The sequence below is a fragment of the Callithrix jacchus genome, chromosome 15 (genome assembly GCF_049354715.1).
Source record: "Callithrix jacchus isolate 240 chromosome 15, calJac240_pri, whole genome shotgun sequence".
Taxonomy (NCBI): domain Eukaryota; kingdom Metazoa; phylum Chordata; class Mammalia; order Primates; family Cebidae; genus Callithrix; species Callithrix jacchus.
Genome location: NC_133516.1, coordinates 80,379,420 through 80,406,453, shown reverse-complemented (window position 1 = coordinate 80,406,453; position 27,034 = coordinate 80,379,420). Strand labels below are relative to the sequence as shown.

The following is a 27,034-nucleotide window of genomic DNA, read 5'->3' as shown; positions in this document are numbered from 1 at the left end:
AATACCCTCATAAGAATAACCAAAATAATGTTCGATCAAATATCTGGGCACCACAACCCAGCTAAGGTGACATACAAAATTAACCATCAAGATAACCAATTATTCATTGCAGTTCCTGAGTTTGCCCCCCTTTGACTGCAAAGGTTGGGAGAAGGACTGTCCTGTCACATGTAACCAATTGATTTGCTGTTTACAGTTTGCATCAACTTTTTTTTTTTTTTAAAGAGACTGAGACTTTGTCACCCAGAGTGGAGTGCAGTGGCACTATCATTGCTCACTGACACCTCTAATTCCTGGGCTCAAGAAATCCTCCTGCCTCTGCCTCCCTAGTAGCTGGGACTACACTTGCATGCCACCATGTCTGCTAATTTTTAAATTTTTTGTAGAGATGAGGGTCTTGCCATTTTGCCCAGGTAGGTCTCAAACTCCTGGACTCTAAATTTTTTTTAAAAAAGAAAGATACAGTGAGAGAAAGACAGGATCAAAATGTAAAAATTGAACAAAGTGTAGCAATCAAATGCAAGCATATATAGCCCTCTCTCTTTCTTTCTCTCTCTCTCTCCCTATACATATATATATTGAGATGGAGTCTCGCTCTGTCACCAGGCTTTAGTGCAGTGGTGCGATCTCAGCTCACTGCAAGCTCTGCCTCCCGGTTGAAGCGATTCTCCTGCCTCAGCCCCTCGAGTAGCTGGGATTACAAGCATGCACCACCACACCCAGCTAACTTTTTCATGGTTTTAGTAGAGACAGGGTTTCACCATGTTGGCCAGGATGGTCTTGATCCCTTGACCTCATGATCCGCCCACCTCAGCCTCCCAAAGTGCTAGGATTATAGGCATGAACCACTGCGCCCAGCCAAATGCAAGTATATTTTTAAGTCAAAAGCAGGAAATTGTATCTTTAATAATTACTAAACATATAAAGCAGCAGAAATAATAAAAAGTTTAAACTTATAAAAGGAAACAAATAATGCAAAGCAATAAAATCAAACAATTCAAAAATGAAGAAATTAGAAGAAACAGTTATATTTTTAAATGATCTGAATGTCATTAATTCATTCAACAAATAATATTCATTCATTAGACTCTTATTGCTATTGTTGACTGTATATTAGGCACTAGGAATATAGCAGCACAAGACAGATAAAATTCCTGCCCCTAAAGTGCACATAAACTAGCACTGGAGAGAGACATTAAATAAATAAACTACAGGCTGGGTGTAGTGGTTCACACCTGTAATCCCAGCACTTTGGGATTACAGGGGCGGGAGGGTCACTTGAGCCCAGGAGTTTGAGACCAGCCTGGGCAACATGGCAGAACTCCGTCTCTTAAAAAAAATACAAAAATTACCTGAGCATGGTGGTGCATGCCCGTAGTCCCAGTTACTTAGGAGGCTGAGGTGGGAGGATTGCTTGAGCTCAGGAGGTCAAGCAAGGCTGCAGTGAGCAGTGATTGCACCACTCCAGTCCAGCCTGGGCAACAGAGTGAGACACCATCTCTAAAAATAAATAAATAAATTACAGGCCAGATGCATTGGCTCACGGCTGTAAACTCAGCACTTTGGGAGACTGATGTGGGTGGATCACCTGAGGTCAGAAGTTTGAGACCAGCCTGGTCAACATGATGAAACCCCATCTCTATGAAAATTATAAAAAAATTCCTGGGTGTGGAGGTGGGTGCCTGTAATCCCAGCTACTCAGGAGGCTGAAACAGGAGAATCGCTTGAACCTGGGATGTGGAGTTTGCAATGAGCAGAGATCACACCACTGCACTCCAGCCTGGGTGACAGAGCAAGACTCTGTCTAAAAAAAATAAAAAGTAGAAACATTTAAAAAATAAATTACAGAATTAAATAACTAAAATTTCAATACACATCTAAAAAGAGGTAGAGAGTGCTTTAAAATGTACTACTTAACTGAGTCTGAGAAGTCAGGATAGGCTTTCCTGAGAAATATGTCAAACAGAAATAAGACTTTTTGCTTTTAAAATATAAGACGGCAGGAGAAAATGTTTAAGGTGAAATAAACCTATGTTTCCAAGTGAGATGAATTAGCTGGTAACAAACTGTATTCCCACCTAAAATAAACAGAAAATTAGAACAAAATAGAGAAGCCATCTATTTTAAGACAGAAAAGGGCTTCTTAGCAAGAACTGAAGGAACTGAAACTCCAGAGAGAGAAGCACAGCTATGGAGAGCTGAGTTCTGCAGCCACTGCGCCCAGGGGTCATTTGCTGAGTCTATGCTTGGGTGGGAGACTGATAACCCCAGGCCTTGCATTCATGGAAGACCACTGCTGGAGCCAGAGTCCAGGCGGGTTATGGGAGGAGACTTGGAAGGTCTCCACAGGACATCTATTAAATTCCAGGGATGCACGAAGCTGGCATCTAAACACAGAAGCAGAAAATCTCTGAAGCAGAACAGAGCCTTCAGCAGTCTTGTGAAGAAAAAGATTAGAATTCAGGACCCACCACGTGGAAGAGCATGGAGAATACAGCAGGATTTCTGCTGAAAATCCTGAAGAAGCAGAAGTAAAATTGATGCATATTGAGCCTTACCGAGGATGCAACTCAACCTCAACTCATCACAGTACATAGAGGATTCAGGTGGCCAGCCAGCAATTAGAAACAAGATGCTTTATAAAATTAATATAATTTTTATTGTATATGGAAAAAATAAATGGGCAAGAACATCAAAGGGTATTTCAGATTCAAAAAGAGTCATTTTGTCCTAGCAGACATTAAATGTACGGGTAATCAATTTGAAACCCTTGGAAGACAGAAATATCCATAATGAGAATATTAAGAAGACCCACACTTTCCACCACATTCAGCAAAAAAAAAAAAATCCAGGTAAATTGGGAGTTAAATACTTTAAAAATAAAAACACATATATATTAAAATATGTTTTTACACATATAATTTTTTACATAAAACATGTAAAAAATATGTGTAATGTTTTATAATATGTATTTTTTACATATTATTTTTAAAATGTTTTACACACATATATTAAAATAAATACACACATATAAAAGACTAGCACTAGGGGAAATCACTTTCTGATTGTTGTTGGAATACAAATGAAAAAAGATGGGTCCATTACTTAGATAGTTTTATCTTTGGTGGAATGAATACCAATAGAGCTGAAATTTAAAAATTCAGAAGACTGGAGAAAAGGTTTGCATATAAAGACAAAAGTTCAATAACTAAAAAGTATGAAGGGTGCATATAAATAGGTACCAATACCAAGTGTCCATTAAACAAATGATTAAAAAACAGTTCATACAAGAAGAAACACTGTCAGTAAATCATTATTTTAAAACTATTCAGTCAACCTTCTTGGTAAAATAACTGCAAATTAAACCTACTGTGAAATTTCATTTTGTGCCTTAAAAAAAATTAGAAAAACTTTAAAAAAGTTATAAAAGCCAAAGCCTGCAAGGCTTCGGGAGGCAGATATGCTCATGCATTAATGATAGCAGTGTAAACTGATTCGGTCTTCCTGGAAGGCAAAATGGCGTTTTATTAAAAGAATCATAAATATGCCTAACCCCTGACCAAGTAATATAATCTATCCTGAGGAAATAATGTTTAATAAAAAGTATATGTATATATAATGTTTATTTTATGATAGTAAAACATTGGAATAAAGCTAAGAGCCCAACAATACAGATAGATAGAAAGAAGCTAACTATGGGATATCAAAATGATATACTCTAGTGATATACTAAAAATGATGAATATAAACATGCTATAGGAAACAGAAAATATTTGGATAAATCATGTTACATAAAAGGAAGAATACCAAATTGAACATATATACCCATTATGAATATAACAGAACCATGACTATACATAAGCAAAGTGAGGAAAAGTCAGGCCAAGGAAATGTTTCCAGCTGGGTTAAGATCAACAGACTCATAGTGAATTATTCTGTCAAGTTGTTAAAAACATTAGATTTTTCAAAAACTTTAATATTGCTGTGATGAGATTGGCTTATAAAGATACAGTTTTTTGCTGCCTTCCTAAGCTGGGCAGATGAACAGATGACAGTGTTTCTATCTAGTTATAGGAATTTTGTTGAATCTGTATTTTGATTGAAAGATAAAAGGCCAGGCTGGGCGTGGTGGTTCATGCAATCCCAGCACTTTGGGAGGCTGAGGTGGGCAGATCACCTGAGTTCAGTAATATGGGATCAGCCTGGCCAACATGACAAAACCCCATCTCTACTAAAAATACAAAAATTGGCCGGGTGTGGTGGCATGAGCCTGTGGTCCCAGCTGTTTGGGAGGCTGAGGCAGGAGAATTGCCTGAACCTGGGAGGTAGAGTTTGTAGTGAGCAGAGATCATGCCACTGCACTATAGCCTGGGTGACAGAGCAAGACTCTGTCTCAAAAAAAAGAAAAGAAAAGAAATTCAATTTCTGTGTCCGTAACAGAGTTGTACTGAAACATAAGCTATACGCACTCATTTATGTACATGCTATAGCTGCATATGGGTGAATATGAGTCAAAAATTAAAAATCTAATTCAGGTGCACAAGAGGAAAGGAAATTCTCCTCCCATTTTTAGTTTTGAAAATCTGTGATTGTTAATTCTCTTTCTGCCGTTTTGAGATGTATAAAAATATTTTTTGAAGACTTTGTTAAAAGCCTCTTGCCAGTTTTACAACACAGGAATGTTTCTCAAAAACCTGGGAGCCATCTCTTTGAAATGTAATCATCAAGGAAGATGGTACCCCATCTCCCAGTTTCCATGGGAGGGCAGGAACCTGACTTCAGCTGGCATCTGGCTCCAAATAATAACTACTTATTTGTCATAGAGATATGAGAAATTTTATTATTTCTTTGGATAAAGACAATTAGCTAACACCGGTGGCCATTCCAGTTACCAGGTGGTTTAGGATGACCTATGTGTGACAAATGGTATTGTCAAGTACTTTTTTTACCTGAGGACTAGTTATCAATTGAGAACATGTGTGTAATGGGGTGCATCTACTGGACTATGTAAAAAGGTGAGATTTCTTTCTGTCTTTGAAACCTTTTCAGTGGATTGCCTGTGATAAGCATCACATTCTGGTTTAATGCTTATTCAATAATACAATTATTTTCTTTTTCTTCTGCTTTGTGGAGAGGTTTTCCGGGTCAGCAGGAGATTTGGTTTTTAATTATATTTCCCTAACAGCTGCTTCTGGTTTAGGATGGCAGAATTGAGTATTTGCAACAGAGACCACATGGCCTACATAACCTAAACTATTTACTCTCTGGCTCTTTATAGGAAAAGTTTGCAGTCAAACCTGGGCTAGGTAACTAGATGTGTATGCAAGATACTTAGAGAAAGTTAAATTATTTAGTATAATAAAGTGAGGAATTTTGAGTTTATATGGGTGGCTTAAAGAGAAGCAGTAGGGGCCTGGGAACACAGGGAAGGGGGAGATCAGAGGAGGTGGATCTTAGGGCAAGGGGTTGCAAACCCAAATGTCCAGAGGGGCTGGGATGCCAATGAGCAGAGTGAGCCAAATGGAAATTTCAGTGAACTGCAGCCAGGACCCTTGGTCGCAGCTGATGACCAACCATTTGTTTGTTTTCCCAAAAAGAAGCTGTAAATCTGAGGTTTTATATGAAAACTCACACTTTAAAAATGTTAGCCTCTAACTTGAATTTTTCAGAAGCAGGTCTCGGGGCAGGCTTCAGTTTGGTGGCCACCAACTTATGACTTCTGACCTCACAAGTCGGGGAGTCGGGTGGGGGGACCTCTCCATGTTAACTGTTAAATGGTTTGGACAGGAAATGGCTGATAAATTAATTCCTAGAAATAGCTATGTGTGAACTTAGACTTGGGAGTTGATTCCTACATTGAGATGTAATTAATCTTCAGTATGTATATTAGTGATAATTTGGGGGCAAGAGATGGGGGCGTATTTCTAGAACAGAAGCAGTGTGAAAACAGGACCACAGAGGCAGGAGCCACGGAGCAGATTTCAGTTGTAGACTTTCTCTGGAAAAATGTAGGCCCCTAAAAACAGATATTGCAGAGGGCTCTAGGCCTTTCCACAGTGCACTGAATGGGGATTTCAGACATCTTATTTAGATATCAAGTGAAACACAATTCAAACAGGATAGAGGACTTAGGGACTTAGAATAATGATTGATATTTAGTAAACCCTCAATGAACGTTAGCTCATGTAATTAACTACTGTTTTCTGGAATACCTATGGAAACTCAGTTCATTTGCCAGGATGTAACACGTGCCAAGAAACAAAGGAAGCTCAATCACTTTTCAAATCCAAAGGAAAAGATTTGGAGTATGTGTGGTTTAAAAAAATGTCTGGACCGAAGCAGGAGGATCACTTGAGCCCAGGAGTTCAAGACCAGCCTGGGTAACACAGCAAGACTCCATCTTTATGAAAAATTTAAAAATTAACCAAGTGTGTTGGCATGTGCCTGTAGTCTCAGCTATTCAAGGGGCTAAGATGGGAGGATTACCTGAGCACAGGAGGTTGAGGCTACAGTGAGCCATGATTAGAGTCACTGCACTCCAGCCTGGATAATAAAGTGAGACCCTGTCTCAAAAAAATTAAAAAATGAAACGAAAAGAAAAATACCTGCAAATTCTTAAACTCCCCTCCAATGAGGAAGTGGAGTCTATTTTTCCTCTTCTTGACTCTGAACTGGCCTTTGTGACTCACTTTTTTTAGAGATGGGGTCTTTCTCTGGAGTGCAGTGGTGGGATCATAGCTCACTGCAGCCTTGAACTCCTGGGTTCAGGTGATCCTCCTGCCTCAGTCTCTTAAGTAGCTAGGACTCCAGGTGCACACCATCACACTCAGTTAATTAAAAAAATTGTTTTTGTTGTTAGGCAGGGTCTAGCTATGTTGTTCAGGCTGTGACTCACTTCTAACCAACAGATTGCTTGAGAAGTGAAACTATAACTTCTAAGGGCTAAGTCATAAAAAGCAATACAGCTTTGGCCTCTCTCTTGCTCTCTTTCAACATGCCTTAGGATCTGAGCCACGAAGTTGAAAGTTCACCTACTCTGAAGGCACCATACTGAAGAAACCATGTGGTAAGCCCACATGTTGACAGAGATGCCAGAGGAGTTCCAGGGGTTCCAGCCCCCAGTTTTTTGAGTTATCCTAGGCTGGGTACCAGATGCGTGAGTAAGTAGCCTTTGAGATGCCTCACCCACAGTCTGATTACAAATTTCTCAATTCTTGAGAAAGAATTGCCTAGTTTAGTCCAGTCAACCCCCAAAATCTCAAGGGATAATACCACCAAATTTGGGGGAGGATTGTTAAGCAGGAAAAGATAACTGGAATATTGTCCTCATCTCCTGCTGTATCCCCCCAAAATTGTTTTAAGTTAGCTACATTGCCTACTATAAAAAGAGAGTCATTTATACTGAAATTTCTTTCATGTTCATGCCTTTAAATTACTAACAGATTATGGGATTTAGGAAATAAGCTGATATGTAGGATAGGGATTGAATTTATTTTAATTCAGGCATATAACTGATATATATGTATATATATATATATATATATATAAAATTGCACTTTAGGTTTTGGGTGCATGTGCAAAACATGCAGGATTGTTGTATAGGTACATACATGACAATGTGGTTTGCTGCCTCCATCCCCCCATCACCTATATCTGGCATTTCTCCCCATGTTATCCCTCCCCAATCTCACTACCCCCCACTGCCCCTCCCCTATTCCACCCCAACAGACCCCAGTGTGTGATGCTCCCCTCCCTGTGTCCATGTGTTCCCCTTGTTCAACACCCACCTATGAGTGAGAACATGTGGTGGCTGTTTTTCTGTTCTGTGTCAGTTTGCTGAGGATGATGGTTTCTAGATTCATCCATGTCACTACAAAGGACACGAACTCATAGTTTTTTTATGGCTGCATAGTATTCCATGGTATATATGTGCCACATTTTTCTTGTCCAGTCTATCATGAATGGGCATTTGAGTTAGTTCCGGATCTTTGCTATTGTAAACACTGCTGCAATGAACATATGTGTGCATGTGTCTTTATAATAGAATGATTGGGAATTCTTTGGATATATACCCAGTAATGGGATTGCTGGGTCAAATGGAATTTCTATTTCTAGATCCTTAAGGAATCGCCACACTGTCTTCCACAATGGTTGAACTAATTTATACTCGCACTGACAGTGTAAAATTGTTCCTATTTCTCCACATCCTCTCCAGCATCTGTTGTCTCTAGATTTTTTAACGATCACCATTCTAACTGGCATGAGATGGTATCTCAATGTAGTTTTTATTTGCGTTTCTCTAATGACTAGTGATGATGAGCATTTTTTCATATGATTCTCGGCCTCATAAATGTCTCCTTTTGAAAATGTCTGTTCATGTCCTTTGCCCACTTTTGAATGGGTTTGCTTTTTTTTTTCTTGTAAATCTATTTTAGTTCTTGATAGATTCTGGATATCAGCCCTTTGTCAGGTGGATAGATTGCAAAAATTTTTTCCATTCTGTTGGTTGTCAGTTCACTCTAATGATTGTTTCTTTCGCTGTACAGAAGCTCTGGAGTTTAATTAGCTTCCATTTGTCTATTTTGGCTTTTGTTGCCAATGCTTTTGCTGTTTTAGTCATGAAGTCCTTGCCTATGCCTATGTCCTGAATGGTTTTGCATAGGTTTTCTTTTAGGGTTTTTATGGTGTTAGGCCTTATGTTTAAGTCTTTAATCCATCTGGAGTTAATTTTAGTGTAAGGTGTCAGAAAGGGGTCCAGTTCTGCTGGTATTTAGAAACTACAATAGAGTATTATATATTTTGTTGTTATTTGTAAATTATGTGTTATCCAACCATTTTATTGGTATAATTTATAATAAACATAACGCTTATGGAAACTTTATTTCAAAAATCTGGTTGCTCAATATTTAACAGCCATTACTGGTATAGTGTGGTAATAAAATACTGTGTTTCTATTTTTTAAAAAATACGATCTAGATTATACTGAGAATGAATGCTTGTCTTGAGATATACACATGTGTGTTTGATTCAATGGTTACCTAATTGGGTGACAAGGAAAGGTCTTTACACAAACATGGAAGGATCAAGTCTACCCCGGTGTTCTGGGGAAGCTGCCTTCACCTTCCACTCAACTGAAGTACCGGTGAAACAAAATTACTTCTGTTTGGGAAAATGAACCTTTAGGAATTACTGTCCAGGCCAACTGAGGAGTATGGAGACTGTCCCTATGAAGGTTTGAAGAAGATAAAGCTCCCAAAAGGGACTTGAGCATAAGAGTAAAGCCAAAGACTGTGATGTATCCATCAGGGGGCTCCCTCTGACCACGGAACTTCTAGGAGTGCTTTTTCCCTTCATTTATGGCCATGTCTTATTTTGGGATGACTGGGCCAGGAGTTTCAGGAGCAAAATCAGGTGCAGTGGTGGGCATGAGGTACCTACAACTCACTGATTCAGGACAGAAGGGAAAGTAGCCCTTTGCCTCCTTTACAACTCAATGGGAGAAATGGGGAGGCTGATGCTAGTTTGCAGAGTAGTTCAACGGAGCATGTTGATAGGCTACAGCAGTTTGTAGAGAAACCAAAAGGGGGAATTTAGATGAAGCAGGGAAAGGGAAGTTCAGCCCAAAAATGCAAACATGGGTTGTTATATTAAGATGCGCTGTGATATGAGGTGGAAGGAGAACTAAGGAACAGCGATATGAACACAGCCACTTCTACAGCAGAGGGGCACCCCCACCTCAGGCCCTGAGAAGACCGTGCTTCCCAGGAAGAAAGGACCAGAAGGCAGATATCCACAGGAGACAGAATTGTGAGAGGATAAGCATTCTGTGGGAAACTTCAAGTGAACAGGGGGAAAATAACTTACAGAAAATAAAGTACTGCAGGAGCTAATGCTGTTCAACAATTTGTTCCTTCTAGAACTTTCCTTCCCTGGCTTTCAAGACCTGCCATCCTGATCCTCTGATAGCTCCTTCGCAGTCCATCCAGGTGTCATAAGCAGACTTCGAGTGGTAAGATACGTTGTTGATAATTAAAGAAACCCTTAAAAGTAATCCAGAAATGACACTGACTTTATTTCTTATACAATAATGATGTGAGGAAAAAGGGAAACTGTTTGTTGAGTTCTGGAACCCCAAACTCAGGGGAAAGAGGGAGAGTAGGAGTGTCTATTTCAGTTGTGGTTTGGGATGAGATGGAAAGGCCCTGGGGAGAAACAGTCACCATATTTGGCTGAGGGCGCTGGTCCACCCCTCTTTCCCAAGTTGTGGTGCGGTGGAGGGGGCGGGGGGGGGGGGAGGTGTCCAGAGCAGTTTGGATCAGATGATGAGCGCCATCTGCAGGTAGCAAGCTGGAGGCAGGAGAAAATATCTGTATACTGTTTAGCATGATTACAGAGCCGAAATAAAAGCCAAGTAAACCCTTTGGCCCATCTCTGGTTCTTTTCATTCTGAAATTCAGCCCGATCCTGTAACCCCACAAGCTGCCGCCTGGCTCCTTCTTCCCCTTCACAGTCACATCTCTGCAAAGAGCCTGTTACACTTGCTGCTTCCACTTGCTTCCTTCCCTTTCAGTCCTGAGTAGCTGCCTTTGCCCTCTCCTCCCTCCTCACCAGGAGACAGTGCTTGCCGGTCCCCAGCAGTCCAGCAGACATTACTCTGACCTGAGGTATCCGTAGCATGGAATGATAATCCCCTCTACCCCCAACCTCGACTTACAACACTCCTTTATTTTGGGTCAAGGAAACACACAGCCCTAGTCTCTTCCCCACCACTTGGCCTCCCCTCTTGCAGTTGCCACTATTATCCAGCTGCTTGCGCGGGCGATCCTTGGCTGACCATGGAGTCATCCTTGAGCTTTTCCTTCTCTCAAGGCTCACATCCGTCAGCAAGTCCTCCTTTTACTATCAGTTGAGAATCCTCGTTTTCTCAGTTCTTCTTTGCCAGCACCTGAGTCTCAGCCACACTTGTCTCTCACTTGGGACACTATGGAAGCCACTTGGCTGACCTCTCTGCCTCCACTCTAGCCACCACGCAGCAGCCGGAGTGATCCTGTACGTGTGAATCACACCGTGGAACCCCACTTCCCAACCCTCCAAGGCTGATATCACTGGGGTTATCAGGTTACATGTCACCGCCCCATAAACACTCCCTGGACCGCCACAGCTGGGCTAGGAGCCTGTCGTCATCTGTTCCAGGAACACCTGTATATTCTTACCCAGAGCACCTATTCCCCCTGTCATCACCATAGCTCCGTGAGCTCGGCGAGAGCTCAGGGAGTGAGTGCACGGCGCCTAGTAAATATTCCACAAAAAAACTGTGAGTATAATTGTTTCTCACACATTTCTAGACGTGTAATATTACCACATCAAGGAACAAAAGGCAGAACAGGAAAAGCAACCTAAAATTCTGATAATCACATTGATTGCTGAAAATGCCCCCAAATAGGCTGCAAACATTCTAAAGGGGCCACTGTTTGCGAGTCATTTAATTTTTTTGTAAAGGGTCCGCTGGGGGCAAAAATTAACTGATCTTTGTGTTTGCTCAAGGTCTGGTGCTCCACAGCTGCTGACTTCATCTGCAGTTGGGGCAAGCGGCCCGCACCGGGCCGGGAGTTACGAGGGGGCGTGGGAGCCCGCGGGGCACAGGTGGACCGAGGCCGCCTTCCCGCAGCGCTGCTGGCCAGCCCCAAAGGGTTACTTTGGCCTTGGCTGTGGGCCGAATGCGAAGGTGGGGAGGTGGGCGGGGGATGGCTCGACCATTCCTGGGTCCGCTGTGTTAGGCGGAAGGCAAAAAGAAACCAAGGCCTGGGAGTTTTCCAGGAAACGAAAGCGAAAGAGTCCAAGTTAGCCGCCCGGAGTTGGCGCCGCCCTTGCAGTCGGGCGGAGAGCCGAGCTGAGGATGGCGGTGCCTGGCTCCTTCCCGCTGCTGGTCGAGGGTTCTTGGGGCCCCGACCCCCCAAAGAACTTGAGCACCAAGTTGCAGATGTACTTCCAGAGCCCGAAGAGGTCGGGAGGCGGCGAGTGTGAGGTCCGCCAGGATCCCGAGAGCCCGTCCCGCTTCCTGGTGCTCTTCTACCCGGAGGACGGTGAGGGGCGCAAGGGGTGGGGTGAGGAGGGGGCACTTCTGCTCTTCCTCCAGGGAAATGGCGGCGGGGCACGCACCGGAGGGGGTCCCGCCCGGCTCTGGCGGCTGCTGTAGCGGAGGTGGCCAGGGCGGGCGCGCGGACGACAGAATAAACTCCGAGTGCACCCGGAGCGCTGCGGTTCCCCAGCGCCCTGCGTTTCCAGGCGCTTAACGGCGCGGCCTGGAGGTGGCGGCGGAACCTCGCAAGCGAGTCCCGATTCCTGGATCCTTTTCTGTCTTTCCCTGTTGTGGTGGTGTTACTGTTTATTGTTGTTGTTGAAGGGAGTGTATCCTCTTATCATCCTTTCCTGTCTTTTCCTGTTATTATTATGTGGAGAAGGAAGCTGGTTAAGAAACGTGACAAGTCACAGGTTTTTTTCGTGGGTCTTGGAGATTCCCAGTGGTCCCGGAGTTGGGAGAGGGGCAGAGGCGCTGCGTAAAATCACACGGCCTGAAGGTTAACGTAGAGCCTTCGCAGCGTCCACGTTGGAGGGGCTGTTGATCCACCAACAGGCTCATTGTCGAGGGCCTGCCGGGGCCTCTTCCCTCAGTCTCGGGTGGGCCTCAGATTGGGAACAAGGATGACATTCTGAAGTGATTGTGGGTGGTGAGATTTGAGCTTTGGAGGGAAAGTCGGTAAAGCTCTCTCCTCACAGGCCATTAAGGGGCTTTCTTCCCTCCTCCCTACTACTGTTCCGGTTCAGGAAGGGCCAAGAGCCCACCGATGATCTGCTGGTTCAAGGGCCTCCCTGGTCTGCAATGGGAAGCCCGTGACCTGCAGCTCCCAGAATGGGCACATTTTCCACCTGCATCTTATAAATGGATGGTGACCCATCGGGATCTCCTCAACTCCTAATTACGCCTTCATGTCGCTGGATTTGGGGAAGCATTTGGGCCAGATGAGAGGCAAGGAGGCTGAGGCCAAGGCCGTGCAATTGGAGTGCTTCAGCAGGGATCCAAAAAGGAAAAGGAAAATGAAACAGAAAAAGAACGATGCACAGAAGGAGGAAGGAGCCATGCTTGGCTCATGGCCCTTATGAAAACAAAATACCATGTTTTCTTAGGATTAATTTCACCAAGGAGTGCTCAAAAGGCAACTGTGTGATATTTGTCATTTCCCTTTTGGGTGTCACTTTTCCTTGAGGGTTTTTCCCACTTTGATTTCAGAGGTCAACATCACCATCCATCTGGCCCTTAAGGATGCTTCTTTCTTCTTCAGATTCCACTATCCTTAGGAGTAGGTCTCACCTGCATCTGAATGACCTGGAGAGCAGCTTAACTAGGCACCTTCCTAGCTCTGTTTTTGAGATTCAGGTTCAATGAGTGTAGGGTAGGTGGGAAGCACATATTTAACCAACAACCAGGTGACCTTGATGTGTTAAAGTTTTAGAATTTCTGTAGTTTGTTGACAACCCCAAATGAACAAAAAGAGAAATAAGTATATAACATTTAAACAGCATAAAAATACTAATGGCACAAAACACAATTTTGTGATGGTAAGATAACTCAATTCTAGCCCTCCAAGCAGAAAAGAGTTCAGTCTTTCTGCTGGGCTTTTGTCCTTGACTGGCCCCAAACCATGACTCTTCTTTTTCCACCCCCGGGCTGCTCCAGTGGCCCCTCTTGTCTTATCCCCAGCACAGATGACCCAAAACTTATTAAAACTCTAAACCTCAAGCTGGGCCCAGTGGCTCACACCTGTAATCAATGCCAGCACTTTGGGAGGCTGTGGCGGGCAGATCACCTGAGGTCGGCAGTTTGAGATCAGCCTGACCAACAAGGAGAAACCTGGTCTCTACTAAAAATACAAAATTAGCTGGGCATGGTGGTGCATGCCTGTAATCCCAGCTACTTGGGAGGCTAAGGTAGGAGAATCACTTGAACCCAAGAGGCGGAGGTTGTAGTGAGCCAAGATCACGCCATTGCACTCCAACCTGGGCAACAAGAGTGAAACTCCATCTAAAAAAAACCTCAAAACCTTACAAGGTCAAAGTTCTCAGGAGTGGAAAATCCCTAGTCAGTTTCAGTTTCCTATTTGAGGAACCACTTTCTCAGTAACATGGTGGCAGGAATTTGCTAACAATGAATGACCTACCCTTGAAGTCCCAGAAATGCATTCTTCTTCTGTGGAGGATATTCTCCACCCTCCATCCTCCATGCCAAGAAGTGGCCTCAACTAGGTGCAGGCCCGTAGCATAACATGATTTGATTCATATAAACTGTAAGAATGAGCCCACCAGCACTTCTCTGTGTTTATTTGTGTATAGCAAATAGAAATGAATGGGAAGCCATATCTCACTTTTATATAGTTCACTGGATTTCTGAAAAGTTGGTGTAAATTGACATAACATTTTAAAACCTGTTTCAGATGTGTCTATTTTATCATACTTTCCTGACATAGTTTGGTTCCTGGTTATTGTCAGGTTCCTTGTGGTAAGGGGACCCATCTTCTCCTTAAATAAAAGTAAATGTTGATGATCTAAGGTTGGTGCAGGCAGAAGACTGTCCACGTGGGTAAGGGAGGCTGGACGTTAGAGTTTCAGCTCTTTTTCCTTCCAGATTCACTTTCTCCTTTTTGAAGATCATATACCCATATTACTACAAATTGTTCTCCTGAAATACTTGTGCCCATAAATATTGCCCACAATCTGAGAACAGACTGGCACATTTAGATGCCTAGACAGGACTTTAGCAAAGTCTAGGAAAAGGACTGTAACACAGAGGTCCATGACTCTAGATAATTTGGCTTACAAAATGTAGCTTGTTTTTGGTCTTCAGGGGTCCTGTCCAGTCCTCAATCCCCACCTTTGTTTAGTAAACCACTTCAAGCGTTTGTGTGGAAACATCTGCCCTCCTCATAAAGAATGAGATTAGAATCTGGCACTTCTTCTCAGGTTGTTTCTGAGTTGACATCCAGTTAAGACCCCACTTCCTCCACCCCCTTCACAGAGGGTTGAGGTGGGAAAACTATCATGCCCTCTTTGTGAAAGATTCTGACCTATATCTTTGACCTCATCAGGCTAGCCATATCAGAACATAGCATAGTGACCCAACATTCACACTAGAGCTACACCTGTCACCCATAGGGCACTCTGGCAAAAGCTCCCTTTCTCCCTAACCTCTTTGCACCCTCTGACTATGTTGACCGTGCCCTCTCCTTGAAACTCACTTCCCTGTTCTTCATGGACTGAGATGTGCTGATTTTCTTCGTATCTCTTTGGCTGCTGCTTTTTATAATTGTAACTCACATCTGCATAGTTCTTGAGGATGTTACAGAGCACATTTGTGGACACCACTTTAAGTGAGGAAGATGACAGCTGAGAGAAGTTAAGGTATTCACTCAGCTATTTGTGGCAGAGTTGGAATTCAAATCCAGGTCTTTGGACTGTTTGTATCCCCTGGTGAGCTGTTTCACTACAGCCAAGCTGTCTGATGTGCTAATCTATTTATTTGTTTATTTATTTTTTGCAAAATCTCTCCCTTCTTTCATACTCCTTTTACTATCAAATGTGAGGCCCATTTCATTACAGCCTTTTTCTAACTAGGCTCCTGCATATAGCCACCTGGCCACCTTCCTAAAACATGGCTTTCATCATGCCATGTCCCAGTACCCAGTCTTCACTGGCTCTCCTTGGAGGATGCTTTAATTCAATTCACTTCAATACAGAATAAATATTGCTACCTTTCGAGTACCTCCTGAGTGTCAGGTCTTGTACCAAGTTCCTTATAATGTTTCCTCAATTTAATACACATGGCACTCATACAAAACAGTCTCCATTAACCTAACAAATAGGCAAGAAAACTGAAGCTTTGTAAGTACAGCTTATTAGAGAACATGCTCCGTATTAAAAAATAAGTTTAAGGATGAAATTCAAATCCATGTCTGCTTGCTAAACTCTTCCTCTTTTACTTCACATAGCCTCTCTTGAGAAACTGACCAAGTGATTGATTGACAGTAACGCAGCCCAGAGAAATCATACCATAATTTTGTAAATAAAGATTGCTTGTCATTTGGCTTTTTTTCCCCTCCTTTGGACCCTTCAGTTCGGCAGAAGGTTCTAGAGAGAAAAAATCATGAGTTAGTATGGCAAGGAAAAGGAACATTCAAGTTAACCGTCCAGTTGCCTGCAACCCCGGATGAAATCCCTGATGCTGTTGAGGAGGAAATTCAAACAAAGGCAAGTAAACTTTAGGTGTGAGTAAAAGGGATTTAGGGTGTTCTCCCAAGGCATGTGCGACGGAGTTCACCATGAGGAAAATAATAGAGTGGAATGAAAAGTATGAAGCAAACTGCAATGAGAAAAGCAGATTACGAATGTATGGGGAGTGAGGGCAGTGGTACGGTATGGTAGTGTGGGATAAGGTAGGAGGGAGTACTTTTGATGTGATTTTAGGCGCATTTGGAAAAGTCAAGACTTGGGGGTTATAGTAATGGTGGTTTGTGATGTAAAATTTGGGGTCTGTCTCCTGAGTTCTTTGTAACCTGGAACTTCTTATATTTGTTTTATTTTCTATGTCATTTTGAGGAGACAGCAATCCATACTACATGTATTAAGTATTACCCCAATTGTAAAATGGAATAGTAACAATGATGATTCAACAATAGATTGTAGGATTATTGTGAGGGTTAAACAAGGTGATCTCTATAAAGCACATGGCACAGTGCTTGTTATATATAGTAAACACTCAGTAAATGTTTTGTTTTTGTTTATTTAATTTTATGTTTTTCTTTTTTAGAGACAGGGTCTCACTCTGTTGCCCAGGCTGGAATGCATTGGCATGATCATGGTCAAGTCAAGATCCTTGACTTCTTGGGCTTAGGCAATCCTCCCACCTCAGCCTCCTCAGTAGCTGGGACTGCAGGTGCATGCCACCATGCCTGGCTAATTTTTTGTATTTTTTTAGAGTTGGGGTTTTCCCATGTTGCCTAGGCTGGTCTTAAACTCCTGGGTTCATGTGATCCACTTGCCTTGGCCTCCCAGAGTGCTAGGATTACAGGTGTGAGCCACCACACCCAGTCTTAATTTACTTTTTATCTTTTATAGAGGCAAAAAAGATCTGTCTCCCAGGCTAGAGTATAGTGGCACCATCATAGCTCACTGTAACCTTGAACTTCTGGGCTCAAGTGATCCTCCTGCCTCAGCCACTCAAGTAGCTGGGACTACAGGCGTGCACTACCATGCCTGGCTAATTTTGTTTCCTACAACTTTTTTGTAGAGATGGGGTCTCACTATGTTGCCCAGGCTGGTCTTGAACTCCTGGCCTCAGGTGATCCTCCCACATTGGCCTCCCAAAATGCTGAACTTAACAGGTGTGAGCCACCAAGTCCAGCCTCAATAAATATTAAACGAGGGAAAAATTATGAGCTAAGATGTTTCTCTGATGTAGGATGTACCTCATATTCCCAAATGCTTGGTGTTAATTGAGGTTTGTGTTACTTGTGTCTCATATTAATTGGTGATTTTTGTGACTTGAAAGTGAATATGCCACTATGTGTGGCCCCACATGTACTCAAGAGCATCATTATCAGACCTTTTCATTATTATTTCTACTTACCCTCCATCTCCAGGCTGGTCCCAGGGACATTTTCTTATGTAAAGACATTGTTAATAATGTATGAATGCTACTTTATTATCTGTGTTTCAGGAATCCAAGACCAAAGAAGATGTCAAAAAACCAGGTAAAATCTCAGTTGAGATGACTTTGACATTCACCAGCAGTTTTGCATTTGTTAAAGGCAGCACTTGAGGGAGTCGGCCCTCTCTTTTCGACTTCCACAATGCAGGGTGTTCTCAGCTGGGAGCTACGTTGGGCTGCATCATATTTATATTCTGATCCAGTTGTGCAGAGGGTGGCTTTTAGGGCTCAGGTCATAATGATTGGAACTGCTTTCTCTGAGGACTTGAAGACACTTTCAATAGAGGGGAGGGCAAAGAAGTGCCAGAGAGGTTGTAATGAGCTGACCTTTACATTCCACTTGTGCTGAGCTGGCCATTGAGAAACAAGGACATGACATATCCATGGGGGTGACATGTGGCTTAGTTGATGAGCACTGCTTCCTGAGCACTGGGTGTAAGGGTGCTGTGCTCTGGAGCCAAAACAGGAAGGTGTGACTCCTCCGTGAACACAGGCTTTCAAACACTGGTGCAGGATCGGATTGGAGGATTGCAGTCCTCCAAAAGACAGCAGCACTTCTTTTTTTTTTTGAGACAGAGTTTCGCTCTTGTTACCCAGGCTGGAGTGCAATGGCGCGATCTCGGCTCACCGCAACCTCCGCCTCCTGGATTCAGGCAATTCTCCTGCCTCAGCCTCCCGAGTAGCTGGGATTACAGGCACGCGCCACCATGCCCAGCTAATTTTTTGTATTTTTAGTAGAGACGGGGTTTCACCATGTTGACCAGGATGGTCTCGATCTCTTGACCTCGTGATCCACCCGCCTCGGCCTCCCAAGACAGCAGCTCTTCTTATCTCATCTGCTGTAGGAAACAGCCAGGGACCACTTAGCTGTTGTGAACTCCAGTGCTCAACTAGCATCTGGGCATTGAGTTGTCATGCCACCTGACATTTACTGAAGAAGCAAATAGTTTTCATAGCTAAGCATGCTACTGTAAAGGGTAGGAAGTGAACTACACTGAATGAACTGAGCCAGATAGATAAAGTAATACATATACCTAAACTTTAAGGAAAAGGAATAATGTGTAATCATTGTCCTCTAATATTGAAATTATCTTGATAACATGTAGTTTTCTGCAACTTTTCTCTTTTGGAAAATGGCACTAGAATGAGAGCTGCCTTTATTTAGCAAAAGGATTGGATAGGGATGTATGGCTTATTTTGATCTAATAGGGATGTCCTGTTAAAACTGTAGAATTTAGTATGCCTGGCTTTCTTAGGCAGCTCAGGAAGTTTATGAAATAGGAATTTTTTGTCTCTTTAGAGTAATTCCTGCTTTCCATTCCTCACTTGTGGAACTGGCTCCCCTAGCTCCCAATGTTTGTTGTCAGGATCTCCTAAGTCCTTATCTTTCTCTTGCAAGATGCCAAAGTGCTGTATACTCTCAAGCTCAACTTCAGGCTAGGAAGTGTTTGTTTTTTTTTTTTTTTTAATCTTTCCCCAACCCCCCAAACTGCTAACTTGCTATCCATAGGAAGTGGTTTTTTTTTCGAGACGGAGTTTCGCTCTTGTTACCCAGGCTGGAGTGCAATGGCGTGATCTTGGCTCACTGCAACCTCTGCCTCCTGGGTTCAGGCAATTCTCCTGCCTCAGCCTCCTGAGTAGCTGGGATTACAGGCATGCGCCACCATGCCCAGCTAATTTTTTGTGTTTTTAGTAGAGACGGGGTTTCACCATGTGGACCAGGATGGTCTCGATCTCTTGACCTCGTGATCCACCCACCTCGGCCTCCCAAAGTGCTGGGATTACAGACGTGAGCCACCGCGCCCGGCAGGAAGTGGGTTTATATTTGCATATTCTTGCTCTATAGCCCTAGATCTAAATTTTAATCACATCTGTGTTTCTTATGACTTAATAGATTTTACCTTAATTCTGTCTTAACTGACATGTTTGCACTGTTCTAAATTTGCTTAGAACTCCCAAGCGTATTTCCTGTGAAAGCCCCAGTCCCCTTCCACCAATAGACTTTTTATTGGCCCATTTTCATAGGCCCATTTTCTAACCTGTTTTTATCTGACCTGACCCGGACTCTAAAGATAGTGGCCAGCTAGGAAGTTGGGTAGTCTTCACCAGATACTTAAGTTGTCCCCTTTAAGGGAAGCAGAGGTCCTTTGCTGAATGGTTACTCCACACTGATCCCTGACAATGGCCCTATGGCTGGGACTCTTGAAATTAACTGGAATGGGATAGACAGTTTCAGAACTGAGCAAAATGTGAATGGAGAGTAGGTAGGTACTAGCTGGATTTTTTATCTCAGGAATGGGGAAGTGGAGGACACTGCACCATGAATGCACTAGGCATGCCTGAAACCTCACGCAAAAAGTCAATAACTGAAACATCTGCAGGAGCTGACAGGGCAGGGAAAGGTACACACACCAATATCGGGGATGTGAGCACTGAACTAGTGTCCTGTTCCAGGATAAGCTTAGTTGGGCTGGGTCTGAAAGGTAGAAACCAGCTCTTGGAAGGTCCTGGAGAAGAGAGAAGGGGAAGAGAAGAGAAATACTGCTTACCGGTGGTGGGAAATTCTGGTGTTTTCAAATCCATATCCTGTCTCAATTCCAGAACTTCTGTCTGACCTTCCTGTTGGGAAGTATAGTAGAGCCAACATGCTTGAAGCCACATGTGTCATCTTCCTCCCCAAGCAAGTGCCCTTTCTGGCTTCCTCATTTCTCTGGAAGTACATAGTCTGCTCGCCACCTACTAGATATTTCAGGAATCTCTTTTCACATCTGCTGGTCACACAGACCTATTCTTTTCTTTCTTTTTTGGAGAGAGGGTTTCACTCTTGTTCAGGCTGTTTTGGCTCACTGCAGCCTCAACCTCCCCAGCTCAAGCAGTCCTTCCACTGCAACCTCCTAAGTAGCTGGGGCTATTGTAACACCCACTACCATGCCCGGCCAATTTTTAAAATTTTTTGTAGTGACATGGTCTCACTATGTTACCCAAGCTGGTCTTGAACTCCTGGCCTCAAGTGACCCTCCAACCTTGGCCTCCCAGAGTGCTGACATTACAGGCATGAGCCACTGTGCCCAGCCTCATTTTCTTTTAAGTTTTCCTTATCCATCCTTTTTTCACCACAGGTCCTTCCTTTTTTACCTCACAAGTTTGGCATGGCAGGAGCTCCTTGCTTGCTCTGTCTGTGTCTGCCACCTTGTCCATAAACCTGACCAGCCCTTTGCACTATTGCTAAATAGCCTGCCATTCTTTTCATGGAAACCTTCCATGACTCAACCTTACCACAAGTTGGGAGATAAAGTCCAGGGCACCTTACGGATCGATCTGGTTTTCTGGCCTAATTTCTTTCATTCTGCGCAAATGTGCTCCTTTTGAGCCACATCAGTCAAGTCACTGTTTTCCGAATTGTCTAATGCAATTGCAGCACTCTGCCTGTGCTTCTGTTGCTCACAATTCCCTCTATCCCACTTTTCTCTACCCAATTCCACATACCCTTCAAGATCTGCTGAACTTCCTCCTCTCATCTCGTCTTTCCATGCTGGTGCAGCCCTTTTATCTCTTTCTGGGACTCTTGGCTTGATTGTTGATGCTCTTTTTTTGTCAATTAACCAAGACTTTGTTGTGGTAAAGTGCCTAATATTGATGGGGTTATAAAACTATATTGCTGGAAAGATTCTTTCTACCCAGTTCTCTTAGTCCTATACCCTCATTTTAGGATTAAGAGACATGGACAAAGTCACATGGCTAAGAGTGGCAGCAGGGGTTAAACACATTTAGCCTCCTCCCTAACCCGGCAGGCATTCTGATTTGTCATACCTGTCTCTGTGCTAATTTATGTAGCTATTTTATTCTTAAGCTATTTTTTAATTTAGAGTGACTGTGTGTGGTGGCATGATAGCCAGCACACAACAGGGTGGTCTATTGTTATAACACACAACCTCCCAAATCAGTAACCTGATACAATACAAGTTTATTTATTTATTTATTTATTTATTTAGAGATGGAATTGCCCAGGCTGGAATGCAGTGGCACAATCTCAGCTCACTGCAACCTCCGCCTCCTGGGTTCAAGCGATTCTCCTGCCTCAGCCTCCTGAGTAGCTGGGATTAGAGGCGTGTGCCACCACGCCCAGCTAATTTTTGTGTTTTTAGTAGAGACAGGGTTTCAGCGTGTTGGCCAGCTGGTCTCAAACTCCTGACCTCAAGTGATCTGCCCGTCTTGGTCTTCCAAGATGCTGGGATTACAGACATGTGCCGCTGTACTTGGCCACAACACAGTTTGTTTCTCCTTTGTATCACAGTTCAGTGTAGTTGGCAGCTGGGGTGGCAGTGGGAGTGTCAAGCATTTCACATGGTCATTGAGGGACCCAGGCTCCTTGCACCCTTTGACACCATTATCTTCAATATGTGGTTTCCAAGGTCACTGCAAGGGAGAATGGGGTTTCATATTAAGGAGATTTATATTTGCCAGGCCTGAAGGTGGAATTCACTTCCACCCTTATTCCGTTAACTGCCGGGACATTACTGTTGAAACTGAACTCCAGGAAACTTGAGAAATATTGCCCAGGAAGTAAACAAAATGGATTTGGTGAACACAGAGCATTTTATGCTACCACTGCAAACATTTACACATGTCATTTTTCTCCTAAACCTCCATTAGAAAATCCATAAATTTGTTATCTAATGTTTTTCATATTCTCAACTCTACTTACATCCAGGGTCTTGAACATGATAAGAGTCCCTATTGAATAGTTACTCACAGAATGCCTAAAGATCACATTGAATACACCACGCTTCCGTGGACAAGCATACAGTGAGACTGTCCTTGGGTGTATGTGTAACTCACTTTTATGGTCAACAGTGGAGAGGAATGAGCCAGCTGGGGTGATTGCCATTCAGTGGCCTTTGTATGCAACAGCCATTTCCCCTTCTGTGTGTATTCCTTAGTCATTTGCTGTCGAGATCCTTTTTTCACTTCCGTGATGGGAACTTAACTATTTTTCAGAGTATAATGTGTTAGGTGATACCCATGTTTGAGCATCATCAGATATTCTTTCTTTCCTCCAGTGACCACAGCAGTAAATCCCCAATACAGGAAATATTTACTGGGGCTCAGTTATATACCATATGCCAGCAATGCAAGGATGAATAAACATGTGTCTTACTTTTGAGAAGCTTAGTTCAATAATTTTAGTATGGTGCTATGCTAGAAATAGGTATCAAGTGCTAAGAAGGATAAGTTAGGCTCCTCAAAAAGGCCAGGCAGAAAAGGGGATAATAAGATTAAACATCAATTATGTATAATTTTAATATAAATTCACATGAAAAGTCTTATAATGTAAATCAGTCTATAAAATGACTCTTAGCTGAGTAATGTGCATATTTTTTTCTTATCCTTAATTTGGACAGATTTAAAAAATTCATTTCCACAAAGGTTAAATATATACCCACCAACAATAAATGAAAATCTTTTTAACCCTATAATGCCTATAATCTTGACAATAAAGACCTATTTTGTCAACATGAACATTTAAAAAAGTGAACTTTAATAATAGGCAATTAAATGTTACATGTTGTTTTTATTTAAATAAAGCAAAAAAAGCCACCCAAGATCTATTTTTCTGTGAGTTAGCCAGGGCAAGGAAAGAGGGCAGTGTCTTGCGATACTTTCTTTACTAAGACCGTGGTACATAACTATAACATCTTGTACCTTTTTTGTCTTCCTGAAATCAGATGTGTCAGAAGAATTGGATACAAAACTCTCTCTCGATGGTGGATCAGACAAAATGGAAGATGTCACAAAGGAGTGTGAAAATATTTCCTCTTTGGTGGCATTTGAAAACCTCAGGGCAAATGTGACTGACATGATGTTAATCTTGTTAGTGGAGAACATAAGTGGCCTCTCTAACGATGATTTTCAAGTGGAAGTAATAAGAGATTTTGATGTTGCTGTCGTTACCTTTCAGAAGCACATAGGTAAGATGAAGTGACACTTCCTCTGCCTGTCTTCTTTGTACCACATCATGGGACATGAGATGACTCTTAGTGAGACATCTCTGAAAGTTTGAATCTTTCTAGTAGCTACAAAGAGAGGTCTCCAAGTTAATATATTTTGAAGGAAAGCATATTCATTTTGAAACAAAATTCTGGTATTTTTAATAGAATTACTTTTATTGCAGGAGTGTCCCTGTGTGTGTGTGTGTGTGAGAGAGAGAGAGAGAGAGAGAGACAGAGAGAGAGAGAGAGACAGGCAGAGAGAGAGAGAGAGAGAGAGACAGAGAGAGAGAGAGAGACAGGCAGAGAGAGAGAGTGAGAGAGAGCACAAACTCAGCAAAATAGAAATCTAAAGTCCAAGTGATTCCAAGGAAAGGATTCAGCTTTTTCACTTGTGCTGTTTCACTGGGTGAAGTAAGTATTTATCTGTATTGTCAAACTGGACCTCGGGGAAGTTAATGGCAATACATACTCATAGAGTGCTTACTCTAAGCCAGGTACTATGCCAGCCTCTTTACATGTGTTAATTTATTTGTCCTTTCCAAAACCTTATGAGATTATTGTTATTGTTCCCCATGTTGCAGCTGGGGAGACAAAACACAGAGGTGTGAATGCATGGATAAACTGGGTTTGAATCCAGGCAGCTTACCTCTGCAGCCTGTCTTCTTACCACTTTACCAGATGTTTCCTAGCACATGTAGGTATGGGTAAGTCTGTGTGATGCAGAAAATGAGTGCTCTCTAAGATAATTATCAGGAATCTGTAGACAATCTCTGAGACTGGGAAGAGAGCTATCACCACCCATTACAAGTACATTTTCCAGTTCCAAGCCTTCACTATCCCATGGCCATGGCAGTGGAGTGGTTAAGAGCACAGGTCATGGAGTCACAATTCCAGCTCTGCCATTTAACTAGTTATATGAGTTTGGCCGAGTTATTACGCTCTCTGTGCCTCACTTTCCTTGTCTATAAAATGGGGACAATAATACCCACCTAATATTATAGCTTTTGTAATGACTGAATGAGATAATGTTGAAAAGTACTTAACACAGGGCCAGGTGTAGTAGCTCACGCCTGTAATTCCAGCACTTAGGGAGGCCAAGGTGGGTGGATTGTCTGAGTCTAGGAGTTTGAGAGCAGCCTGGGCCACATGGTGAAACTCCATCTCTACAAAAAATACAAAAATAAGCCAGGTGTGGTAGTGCATACCTGTCCTCACAGCTACTCAGGAGGCTGAGGGGAAAGGATCACTTGAGCCTGGGAAGCAGAGGTTGCAGTGAGCCGAGATCATGTCACTGCACTCCAGCCTGAGTTACAGAGTGAGACCCCCTGTCTCAAAAAAAAAAAAAAAAAGTACTCAACAACTTAACATAGTACCTGAGACACAGTAAGGACTCAAAGGGAGCTATTCTTATTTCAAATTTTTTACCATATCTTACAAAGGAAAAACTAAATGGACTTGCTTATGTTCATTGATCAGAATCTTGAACACTTAATATGTGCTGGGCACTGATTTAGGTGCTGTGGGTACAGAGATGAATAACCAGGTTTCTGCTCTTGAGAAACTCATAGCCTGGGGTCAAGGAGGAAGCCCATATTTAAATGAATAAGAAAAGTCCAAGAGAAGAAGCTCTCTATGTAAGCTGTGAACAAAAAGCTGTGGGAAATGGGAGGAAAGGGACCCAAACGAGGGGGCTTGGTCTTGCTTCTGCGAAGTTCGTACTCCAGTAATACCACTTGATAATGTCCAGAATATACTCCATCTGCCTGACATAGCTCTTTCCCTATCCATCTGGTAAATCCCTCTTCATCGTTCAAAACTCAGATCAGATTCCCAGAGGGAATCTTTGTGTCATTCCTAGTATGAGTCTTCCCATCTCATTTGATCCCACAATAGGCAATTTATTTGCTCTGAAGACTTGCTCCTTCACAGATGATGCCCTGGCAAGGACTTGTTATATTTATTTCTGTGTCCTCAGATCCTAGCACAGTGCCTGGCACATCATGGGTCCACCATCAATACTGATTATTATTATTATCAGAGTCCCCCCTGTCACCCAGCCTGGAGTGCAGTGCAATGGTATGATCTCAGCTCACTGCAACTTTTGCCTCCTGGGCTCAAGTGATTCTCCTGCTTCAACTTCCTGAGTAGCTGGGACTACAGGCGCATGCAACCATGCCTGACTAATTTTTGTATTTTTAGTAGAGATGGATTCTCACTTTGTTGGCCAGGCTGGTCTTGAACTTCTCAGGTAATCCACCTACCTCAGCTTCCCAGAGTGCTCAGATTACAGGCATGAGCCACCATACCTGGCCAATACTTATTATTAAAGAGACACTTGAGTTCAGTCCTGAAGGATGAATAGGACCAAGATAAAAAATTGAAGAGCATTCCAGATGCAGGAAACTATATAGGAAGACCCTTTAAAGGAGAAGGGGGTTTTTCAATAATAACGACTAGTTTTTATGGCAACATGGAAAATAAAATGAATGGCAGGGAATAACCAAAGGTGATGCTTGGAAATTAGTTTCGAGTCACATTGCCAAGGGCATTGTACACCTGGATGAGGAGTGTTCACACTCTTTCCTGCAGGTAATGGGGATCCATGGAAGGGCTTGAGAAAGGAGTGAAATGAGATTTGTAGGGTAGCCCTCAGGAGGGTTGGTGAGGGCTGGTGCAGGAAGTGGGGACACAGCTCAGTGGCAGTAATCCAGGTAAGACATTCGTGTGTGTGTTGCCCAAAGACTGGGTATTTGAGGTATGTAAATTCTCATGTAGGTATTAAAATCTTGTGTCTAAAAGTAGAGTGCTTAGCTCTTCCTTTTATCTCAATTAATAGCCAGACATTTTCTTCTATACAACATAAAGACACAACAATAATTTACTGATTTTCTTTCTTTCTTTTTGGTTTGTAGATACTGTAAGATTTGTTGATGATTGTACCAAGCACCATTCAGTTAAACACCTTCAACTTTCTCCAAGAATTCTGGAAGTAACAAAAATAATCAGGGTTGAAAACCTGCCACCTGGTGCTGATGACTATAGTTTACAACTTTTCTTTGAAAATCCCTTTAATGGAGGGGGAAGAGTGGCCAGTGTTGAATATTTTCCTGAAGAGAGTTCAGCTCTGATTGAATTTTTTGACAGAAAAGGTAATATTTATTAACCTGTTATTCTTGGCATAATCTAGGCCATTTTTAGCAGAGCTTAACATTTATCAATCTAGTTCTGATGTGTTTAATTTGTTTATTTATATATTTTATTGGAAGTTGAATAAATAAACCTGCTT

The 27,034-nt window shown here is 42.6% G+C and overlaps 1 protein-coding gene across 18 annotated transcripts in view; it reads left to right on the top strand.

Moving 5' to 3' along the window:
- The first annotated feature begins 11,233 nt into the window (after positions 1-11,233).
- The window catches only part of PARP14 (poly(ADP-ribose) polymerase family member 14), a 121,916-nt gene continuing 106,115 nt past the window's right edge, over positions 11,234-27,034 (top strand). For 14 of the 18 annotated variants that reach the window (XR_013527595.1, XR_013527594.1, XR_008476885.2 and 11 more), the window contains exons 1-5: positions 11,872-12,083; positions 16,166-16,299; positions 17,768-17,801; positions 23,485-23,727; positions 26,661-26,897. Coding sequence is in view for 15 of the 18 variants with exons in the window: in XM_078351977.1 (XP_078208103.1) it covers positions 11,897-12,083; positions 16,166-16,299; positions 17,768-17,801; positions 23,485-23,727; positions 26,661-26,897 (835 nt within the window). In the remaining 3 variants the exon portion in view is untranslated. Of the gene's footprint in view, positions 11,315-11,871; positions 12,084-12,830; positions 15,454-16,165; positions 16,300-17,767; positions 17,802-23,484; positions 23,728-26,660; positions 26,898-27,034 lie in introns of those variants that run through there. The other 4 variants (XM_035274031.3, XM_035274029.3, XM_054246037.2 and 1 more) reach the window with 3 other exon arrangements.